We start from the raw sequence: 11310 nt of genomic DNA on the forward strand, positions 1-11310 counted from the left end.
TAGAGATTACTTGAAAAGCAAACTTAACGAAATTGAAACAAACAGCAAAAATAAAAAAAATCAGAGATTTATATAAAGGTGTAAATGAGTTTAGAAAGGGGTGGCAACCTAAAGTAAACTTGATAGAAGATAAAGACGGTGATTTTCTAGCTGACCCAAGCGATATTCTAAATAGAAGGAAGAACTACTTTAATGACCTTTTAAATGTTCATGTAGGACATAAATCAGAAGTAAATGAAGTACACACAGCAGAACCTTTAGTTCCAAAACCTAACTTGACTGAAGTTAAAGATGCTATTAAAAGGCTAAAAAATAACAAAGCACCTGGCATTGATTTAATATCAGCTGAGTTAATTAAATATGGTGGAAATTCATTAATATGTCAAATTCATAAATTAATTTGTTTAATATGGAATAAAGAAGAAATCCCTCAACAGTGGAAAGAATCCATAATTGTTCCTGTGTTTAAAAAAGGTGATAAAATGAACTGGAATAATTACCGTGGAATTTCTCTACTCTCAACAACATATAAAATATTATCTAACATTATTTTAAAAAGACTAACCCATATGCTAATGAAATTATAGGTGATTATCAATGTGGATTTAAACGTAACAGATCAACTACTGATCAAATTTTTCACATCAGACTGACACTTCAAAAAGGTGAGAATATAATCAAAATGTTCATCAGCTATTCATTGATTTCAAAAAAGCATATGATTCGGTCAAAAGAGATAAATTATATAATATATTAGTCGAGTTTGGAATACCTAAGAAGCTTGTTAGTATGATAAAAGTATGCACCAGTGAAACAGAAAAAAAAATTCGTGTGGGTATTAATATGTCTGACAAATTTACAATTCATGATTGGTTAAAACAAGGAGATGCATTATCTCCATTGCTCTTTAATTTTGCCTTAGAATATGCTGTTAGGAAGGTAAAAGAAACTAAAGAAGGACTAAAATTAAATGGTATAACTTAGTTGTTAGCATATGCAGATGATGTAGACTTATTAGGGGATGATATGAGTACAATTTAAAATGATGCTAAAATATTTTTCAAAACTACTAAAGAGATAGGTTTGGAAGTTAACAAAGAGAAAACTAAATACAGGGAGTCCATAAAGTCCTGCAAAAAACTAAAACTCTATAACTTGAAAACTATTAAGTTTATTAACAAAATATTTTGTGTGTACTTACAGTAAGGTTCAAAGTTTATTTCCTGCTTGTTAGGTTCATCGCCAAACCTCCAATTGTGCACCATTCGCGTCCAAACACTGTTGCAGTCTTTTTGTGAAACCGAGAATTGCGTGCTGATGGTGCTCTCCTGGGATATTCAGAATCACATCTCTTATTTTTTTCTTTTAGGTCATCCAGATTAGCTGGTTTCTGTGAATACACCTCGGTCTCTACATGTCCCCACAACCAATAATCGCAAGGTGCTAAGTCTGGTGATCTTGCAGGCCAAGGTGTGGGCCCTCTTCGGCCAATACATCTACCTTGAAATTGTTTGTTAAGAAACTGCCGAACAACTTTTAACTTGTAGGGGCGGGCCTTCACCTTCTTGCGTACGATCTTGTGTAACGTTGACTTCGGTATTCGGTATTCCCAGTTCCAAGGATCTTCGTTTCAGCGATTTCATTGGACTCCGATGCACGCTGTCCTGCATTGACTGAATCACTCGATCCTGGCCTTCCACTGCGTGGCAAATCTGACACACTTCCCGTTGCCTTGAACTTTTCATACCATCTCTTGATACTTGAATTTGCTGGGGGTGGTTTCCCATATGTTGTCTGGAACTTTCTCTGCACTGAAACACAAGATTTTAACTCTGCAAACCACAGAACACACTGTGCCTTTTCCTCGATGGAAGCCATCTTAAGTCACATGATAACGTGATTACCAGTGCAAGCGTCACTGAGCAGTGTGGCCAGAACAAAACTTTAAACTTCCACCCTTCTCACCCAAAAAATGTGTATTGTTAAACACAACAGCTAAAAAGTTATAGAGTTTTAGTTTTTTGCAGGACTTTATGGACTCCCTGTATATGCTTACAGGCCGAAACCAAGTGTTAGGTAATAATGAAAATCTAATTATTGATAACAACTCGTTTGAACCAGTTTCCAAATTCAAATACTTAGGAGTAATATTAACAAATGAAAATTATATTAAAGAGGAAATAAAAAGTAGGCTTAATTCAGGAAATGCATGTTACTTCTCTCTTCATAAACTTTTGTCTTCTCGTTTAATATCTAAGAAACTAAAAGTTAAAATATACAAAACAGTAATTTTGCCTTTAGTATTATATGGATGTGAAACTTGGTCTCTTACATTGAAAGAGGAACATAAAGTGAGAGTATTTGAAAATAAGATCCTTAGAAAAATATTTGGACCTAAAAGGGATGAGGAGACAGGTGAGTGGAGAAGGTTACATAATTTAGAACTACATAATTTGTATTCATGTCCAGATATTATTAGAATGATTAAATCAAGAAGACTTAGGTGGGCAGGCCATGTGGCACGAATGGGAGAGGAAAGAGGAGTTTACAGGATTCTTGTTGGGAAACCTGATGGTAAGAGACCTGTAGGAAGGGCAATACGAAGATGGAGGGACAACGTTGAGATGAACCTAAGGGAAATCGATAGGGATGGAAAAGAGTTTATAGATCTTGCTCGAGATAGGGAAAGATGGAAGGCCTGTGTTGCTGCAGCCATGAACCTTCGGGTTTAAGAAGGCTAGAGAGTTAGTTAGTTCATTTTCCACTTATTTTTTTTTGTGTTCAAACAAGAATCTGCATTACCTCTCTTGAAACCAATTGACTCAAGTGTCTCATTTAACTTAAGGTTCCATGATCTAGCAGCTTGTTTCAGACCATATATAGATTTCTTTAATTTGCAAGCTAAATGTTCTTTCATTGGTTGTTCATAACCTTGTGGTTGTTTCATATACACTTTTTCTTGTAGTTAACCATATAAAAATGCTGTTTTTGTATCAAGATGCCTTACTTTCATCTTTCTTTCTCCTTCAATGGTAAGAAGTACTCTCAGTGTTTTTTGTTTTGCTACAGTTGCAAATATCTGATCATAATCATCCCCAAACTTTTGTGAGTGTCCTTGTGCAACTAAACTAGCATTATAACTTGAGACGTTTCTTTCAGAATCTTCTTTCATTTTATAAATCCACTTACTTCCTATTATCTTTATAAATCCACTTACTTCCTATTATCTTCTGTTCTACTGGTGGTTGAACTAGATCCCATGTACCATTTTCATAAAGCGAGTTCATTTCTTCTTCCATAGCATCCTTCCATTTTTCTTGGTCACGTCCCGTAACTGTTTCCGCATAAGATTTTGGTTCTTCTTCACATCTAGTAATACACTCTTCATTATTATCAATAACCACCTTTTGTGCAAAAATTTGCTGGTAACTTCCCTTTTGTAATGCGTTCCGATATCCTTATGGTTTCTGATATCGGTTTCTTCCTCGCTTCATGTTTCACAACGGCTTCTGTATTTAACAGTTCCACTTCCACTTCGTGTTCAGTATCCTGTTCATTTTCATGTTCACTTCAGTTTTCATTCCTTGAAACTGGAGTTGAATGACTTGGAGTTTCAATAAATACACAATTCCGGCTAATGCTAATTATATTTTTAGTAACATCTAACAACCTATAACCTATTGTATTTTCATATCCCACCAATATAAGTTTCTTTGCTTTTACATCCAACTTTCGTCTTTTCTCCTTTGGTATCAAAGTATATGCAATACTTCCAAACACTTTTATATGTCCCACATTTGGTAATTTACCATACCATTTTTCATATGGAGTCCTATCAACAGATTTAGTTAATAAACGGTTTTGCAAATAATTAGCAGTGTTTACAGCTTCACCCCAATATCTATTATACATTTTTGCATCAATCAGCATACATCTGCACATTTCCATTAAACTACGATTTTTTTTCTTTTAGCCACACCATTTTGTTGAGGTGCATAAGGAACAGTCGTTTGATGTACAATCCCTTCTTGCTTAAAATATGATTGCAACTTTGATGTCATAAATTCACCTTCTCTATCTCTACGTATTGCCTTTGGTATTTTATGAAATTTTGTAGTTACAAATTTCACATATTCTTGTATCTTTTCTTCAACTTTATATTTACTTTTCAGCAAATACACTACAATATACCTACTATAATCATCGATTAAAGTTAATACATACTTATTTCCAATTGGAGTTTCTGTTTGCATTGGACCACATACATCTGAATGAATTAATTCTAATATTTCTGAAGATCTACTGTTAGTCATCTTGGGAAAACTCTTACGAAACATTTTACCCTTAACACACTCTTCACATGTTTTTGTTATAGTACATTCAGTTAAATGCATGACCCCAATTAAGTTTTGTTCATTCATTTTTCTAATGGCTACAGGATTTCTATGCCCTAATCTCCTGTGCCAAACATGAATACATTCATCATTCACCATGTGAACTGTTTGTGGGACTTGTTGCGGTCCAATATCAATACATAATTTATATAAATTATTCTCCTGATTTGCCACAGCAATAACCTTTTTACCTTTACTAATTAAACACTTGTTATTGTTGAATTGAACATTCTACTAGAAACTTTTTCTACTAGCTTATGTACAGACAACAAACAAAAGCATAAATCCGGTACAAACAATACAGAGTTAACAGTAATCTCTTGATCATGTTCATAATTAGTACATTTCAGAATTCCTTCTCCTAAACCTTCTGCATCCAATGTGCTTCCATCTGCTAAATAAATTTTACCTTTTAAATTTGAATCAAGCACACTGAATAATTCTTTGTTACTTGACATATGACAAGTAGCAGCAGAATCCACATACCAATTTTTTTTTTACTTAGATTTTTCTCACTTGCTTTAATGCATACATAATCACAAACATTTTTCTCTTCTTGATCACTATCTTGATCATACTTCACATAACTTCTCAGTTTGTTGACCTTGTGAGCATTTCTTTGATATGCCTTGTACTAGAACAATTTATTTCAAAAATTACCTGGCAATTTACAAAAGTAACACACACCTTTGCATCGTTTTTAGTGTCACTTCCGATGTATCACTATAAGGACCACGCACTTCTCTTCTTCGATTTTATTCGTCTATTAGCTTACCTTTAACAAGTTCAAGTGTCAAATCTTCTTCAGGTCGAGTTTCTAGTGTTGTAACCAAGGATTGATAGGTGTCAGGTAGACTGCACAGCAACATTGCAAAAAATAAATGTTCTGCTAAAACTTCACCTAAACCAGTAAGTTGATCCACAAGATTCAGCATCAAGTTGATAAGTTTTTCCATATCACCTCCTTCATCCAGTTGCATTCAACACAGTTTCTTCAGTAAAAACACTTTATTGCTCAGCGACGATTTTTCATGATATTTCTTCAAAGCTTCCCAGCAAACTCTAGCTGATTCAAGTCGACGCACATGCACGAGTTGATTATCTTCTAGTACAAATCCATTCGCTGCTTTAGCTTTTCCATCCTTCTTAGTCCATTCTGTATCTGGAACAACGGGTTTCTCACTAGACACGACATCCCATAAATGTTCCTTTATTAATAACAGTTCTACCTTGTACTTCCAAGTCTGGTAGTTGCTATTATTCAACTTTGGAATCGTAAACTTCACAGTGTCCGCCATTTCGTGTAGATTCGTAATCCACTAAGCGCCTTACATATGCTTTTTAAAACCGAAATCCGAACTTCACGCACATTATATCCATGACTGGGCCCATAACCTGTTGTTTTATTAGTCAAGTTGAATATATTATACAATGAAAGTTCATACACATGTAAACCAGAACGACAGAAGAAAAAAAACAACATATACATGCGTATTCGTTGCATACGCTGTTCATATATAAGAAAAAAACAAGATACACAGACCATAGACTATGCACAGACTACCAAACCATCGTAAGCCACATGCAGTGTCTCTTTATGTGTGTCGTTGCTATATACAAACACATGGGAATGCAACCGGAGTGTGGTGTTGTACAAATGACCGACACAAATGGCCGAGATCGAGATTGTGTGGGACTCCACCTCCGGTTGTGCCTTCATGGCATGGTGCAATGTGCGTGGGGAACATTGTAAAATATAACGTCAAGGTCATATGTGTGTGTGTGTGAGTGCGTGTGTCTGTTTGTGTGTCTATGTGATGTGGTTTAATATATTTTACGTCACTTTACTGTCACTTTTGGCTAATCGCGCCGATTGCGATGGATGGTGGTAGGAGGGTTGAAGAAACATTCACAAATAGATAAGGATGATACACAACAACCCCTATAGATGATTATACTAACTGTGGGACCAGACGAAGGAGCCTCGTCAGCTTGCAAAGAAATCAGTCCAATGTGTACTTCTTGGAAACGTATATAATTCGTAGTTGTTGGAAGTTGGCACCACAGCTCTCTATATCATCTTTCTTGTGATTTGTACTAAGATATGCCTGTAGCGTTTGTTCTTTCTAACATTGTGTGTGTATGTTAGCATAATTCCTGTTTCACAATAAGTCCTAAACCGAAGCACGTAAGACAGAAAAAGATCCTTTTGTCATTGTTGATGTTATGACTAATTCTAGCGGTTGGCAACATTGTGCTCGCCAGCTGATGAAACGTCAGTTGTAGAAAAGTAGAGTGATAGTGCCATAATGACCAAAAGTGACCATAATGAACAGCCTCGTCAACGAACCTAAAGAAACACATTCAAGCTGCAATCATGCAGGTGTGTGATCATATTATGTACGTGTTAGGGTAGTTTCTGTTTCAAAACAATACATCAAGTGGAAAGTCAAGTGCGTTATTTTATTTGAAATTTCAATACGACAGTTATCATACGTGCCTCACATTCGATCGATTAAACCAGTTTAACAGTTCAAATATCAGAGTTTTAGTTAAAACAAGAACATTGTCCTCCGTCATTTATTTTAAGTCTTCAATAAACAAATACCACAATAACCACACAAAAACAGTTGATATTTAAGCCACGATTTTATTTGTTTGCTTTAACCACCTTGATCTCGGTTTAGTGAAAATCCAACGTAACATTTCAAAGCTATTACATTCTAGTGTAAAATGACTAATGCTATATTTGGAATCCTCTGTCAAATACATAAATTGAAAGAGAAGAATTAACTATGCATCATCCAAAACACTTTCAACTCTGCACTTGAAATACGTACATCTGCTGGATGCACATGTGTGTTACATTCAACGAAAGACCCAGGTGCATATAAAAACAGTTATAGGAATCCTGACCTAATGGATTCAAATATTACCTTTTGTTGAAAATCGATTAAACTGAGGTTAGCGAGTGTCGTATCGTTTTCGTACTGGATCATATTCTTCATACTGGAACCACTCAATACAACCAACTCTGCCATGAAGTTCTTGTAATATTGTAACTTTTCCTTGTCCACCTGACCGAATGTCCTAAATAGAAAGCCAACGTACAAGTAAATCACATAAAAAATTGATACACGGTAATGATAACCATGCACTTCTATATTTTCCTGATGGGCCGGTTTTTCAATGTACAGTTACGGTTCATGTTAGCACATACTGGAATTTTGTGAAAATTTCGGTTTTTCAATGTACAGTTAGCTCGTAACTGGAAATCTGGTGGCTATTATCTTTACTGCTACTTCTTCTTGCAGTTACCAGCCTAACTGGAAGTTGCGAAGCAACATGGCTGCCTCATGCAGCTATCGAAGTTCCACACTCGCAACTTCACTGTCAGATTAAGAAGATATGATTTATAAAATTGTTAAATTGGTACAGAAGAAGACTTGTTTTGTTTGGCAGAGCTTACAAATGTTGATGCAAATATGAAATCTAAGCAGCGTAGTTGCTAGAATCAGCATCGCGAGGTCGTGTTGGAGAACTTGTGAAAAGGATATCCGGTCTACCAGGTACGACAATCTCCAAACGGTAATTTTGTGCAGTGGTTAGCGGCACAACCTTCCGGAGCGTGTTATGTTTTGTAATACGAGTTCGAGTCCTGATCAAGGATAATTTTTTTCCCTTGTCAATTATTTATTGCCGTGTGTTGTTTTCAATTCATGCTTTATTGTTGAATTATCTTGTCGGAAAAATATTACAGTAAATTTAAGAATTATTTTTACTCGTACCTTCATATTTTTAGAAACTGACCTACCAAGAATGCTTACTAACATGTCTCTTTTCGTTCAACAAACAAGCATAGATAGGTATAAAGTATGCAGTCAAATGTACAATATCTACATATTAATAGTGTTTATATCAACAGACAGGTATTATTAATGTTCCGACTTTCCAGATCAGCACGCTTCTTCTACAAGAAAGTATCTGCGTTTGCGCCTCATAATAGTATTTCCCCCATATGGAATTGACCTTTATTAGAAGAGAATTAAATCTGTAGTGCTTGCTTTCGTTAATTTATTTCGTAAGCATACAGAATGGATACGCAGCCATTATTTCAATAGTTTCCTACACAATAACATGCTTTTAAGCGCGGCGCGCTTGTAGTTCTATTTTTAAACGCAAGGCTGTGTGTCAATCTACGAGGTTTGAAGCTATACTAATAGATGGCGCGGAGATAGATTCCCTATTTTAACGCGTATCAGCATTACCAACATACTATTTTGGAGTACAACCTTTGGATTTGCTAACTGCCAGTTACTTTCGCATTGAAAAACCCGGTGCTGGTTAAGAGTTACGATCATCTCCAATTTACAGATAGTTAACAGCAAGAATAACTGGACATTGAAAAATCGGCCTTAAATCAGGAAGAACTGAACTTTTGAGAAAATACTTTTTATAAACAACTTGCAAGAAAATTACATACTACTTGATATCCTTTCTTTATTTAATGAAATATTATACTTTCTTTCAATTGATAAAATATCTTTATTATTCAAATATCCAGATTAGTCAATCCATTTTTTTTGTTAAAATAGAATGTAAATGGATTCAATACAACAATGATGAATGAACACTATAATGAATAGTGTATAAATATTGCGTAAGTTACATGAAGAACCTAGATAAATACTTTACGTTGAATGTTAAATAATAACAAAATCAAAGAAAACGTATTACAAGGAAAGTCACATAAAGTCCATGTAGCAATTAAGGCCCACCTAATGTTTGGTAATTTTTGTATTTTTTCTGAGCGAGATACAAGTTGGAGAAAATTGTAGAATATATCGCACTGTAAGGGGTCTCGGGTTCGATACCCGGTGGAGACACATAGTGGTTCGAGTCCCACTTTAAACTGTAGATCCAATCCTGATTATCCTCACTGTGCATATAGTGAACTTAAAATACCAAATTAATCAATCAGTCAATAAACCGCACTGTGTTGGCTCTCCAGTATATACATTAAAATTTGTATAACATAAACATCATAGCTGCAAAAAATTATTTTGTGAACACTTTGAAATTTGTTTCTTTAGGATCACCTGTTCCAAATAAGTAAGGTCTATCCTTAGAATTTCACAAAACAAAACAGTTTGAAAATAGTGCGATCTACCAAGACCTATTAGAGCACATTTTATTGTAACTTACAGAAATGTACAATGGCGTGAAACAACACAAGAAAATCTGAATTTTCAGTCCTTTTTCTAAGCACAAAATTCCTATCCATGAATGCAATGTAAGGCATTTACATCTTGTTTTTAATGTAAGGTGCACGCAGTGGCGGCGAATTGATTCCAAAAAGGAGGGGCAAAGTGCCAAAATGGGGGCAAAGACAGTTTATTTGCCTTTGCAGATAAGGTTTAGCATAGTGCGTGGGCAAATGTAGTGAAAAGTGGAGAGCAACTGCCACCCTTGCCCTCTAATCACCGCCACTGATGCACGTATAATTAACATGTTAGTGTGCTTGTCAATTAAATATTTAAAATTAAAGGGAAGCAAGTATAATTAAATTTCTGTGAAATTCTTAGATACCCTACTTAAAGAACTTTCATTAACTCAGATAACGACACTTAGAGCTGTTCATTATTATAAATCTATTCAAATTTCAATTCAATATATTTACTAAATCATTTTTAGTATTACTCTATGATACGAAGAAAAAAATTCGTAAAGATTTTCAGAGTTTAAAATCTGCTTAGCAGGCTCGGATCTATACATGTGGAGGCCTGTGCTAACAAATCGTGTCCCCCTATACACAATTTCATTTTTAAACTTTTAGGCCAAGTTTGCCAGTTTGTTAGATGTAGTTGTATTTTTATACTATATCTCAAATATCTTAATGTTTTCATTTTATCCCCCTTTTCAAATCAAATCCTTTAGCGGAAACAAGGGCTGCAGCCACCCCAAGCTCCCCACTAAATCCGAGTCCGCTGTATAGTACGTACTCATAAACCACAGGCTTGTATTTCCGAATCAGAGCTTTGGCAGGACAAACGATATTAGATGGGTAAGACATTTTCCACTCGTTGTAATTCCTTTCTATCGTGACGATCACTGGATTTTCTTGGAACTTCTTCCATGATTGGTTGACAAGGAAGGCGCTTGCTACAACTCCAGCCATGAAGAGGAGAGCCCACAACGTCCTGAATGAGAAAACGAAACACAGAAAATGTTTTAAAGCAACTTGTTGAGACCAACCAAACATAGAATAACCGTTCTAGTATGGTGAGAATTATTGTCCAGTTTCAATGTTTAAAGAATTTCCAAGCGTATTTTTTCCAATGTTTCTTTACATTTAGTCTAAAAGAAGACGTGCAATACTCTATCACAATTTTTTTTCATTACCTGTCGCTACAAAAGCTTTTCCTCTTCACAATTTCTCCTAAGCCATGAAAAGTTGTGTCGCTCAGCGTATTTTCCAGATACGTACGCATCTTTTTTTATAGATCTACTCGCTTAACGGTGGTTTCATGTTGTGGAGAATTCGGCACACCTGCAGAATATAACATACTATGCTTGTTGAACATTTTTCAATTATTATTATTACTTATTAGCCTGTATTTCATCTACTTAAATCTTAACATGCGGTGAAATACAAGACATGCAATAATATGTTAGAAGTCAAAGAATGTAGAATTATTTTCACACACACGTCATATCTGTTGTTCTGTATAATATCAATGAAGAGTCGAGGCGTATTCGAAGTAACAAGTATACACAAGAGAGATGTTATGATCAACTTGTAAGTATTCTTGGCACTGTTCAATTTATTATTATTGTCGATGTCACCCGTCTCTTCTCTGTCAATGTATGTGTAAATAAGTTTCTTATATAATAGAAGATAGAATATTAATTAATA

At 35.1% G+C, this 11310-nt stretch overlaps 1 protein-coding gene across 1 annotated transcript in view; it reads right to left on the minus strand.

Moving 5' to 3' along the window:
* LOC145991774 (pickpocket protein 28-like) overlaps positions 1–10885 on the minus strand; it is a 33597-nt gene extending 22712 nt beyond the window's left edge. Inside the window, exons 1-3 of the mRNA XM_083127824.1 lie at positions 10797–10885; positions 10397–10594; positions 7331–7484 (exon numbers count right to left, since the gene is read on the minus strand). Coding sequence (XP_082983950.1) covers positions 7331–7484; positions 10397–10594; positions 10797–10885 — 441 coding nt within the window. The remainder of the gene's footprint in view (positions 1–7330; positions 7485–10396; positions 10595–10796) is intronic.
* Positions 10886–11310: the final 425 nt, after the last annotated feature.

The sequence above is a fragment of the Lepisma saccharinum genome, chromosome 8 (genome assembly GCF_977018435.1).
Source record: "Lepisma saccharinum chromosome 8, izLepSacc3.1, whole genome shotgun sequence".
Lineage (NCBI taxonomy): Eukaryota > Metazoa > Arthropoda > Insecta > Zygentoma > Lepismatidae > Lepisma > Lepisma saccharinum.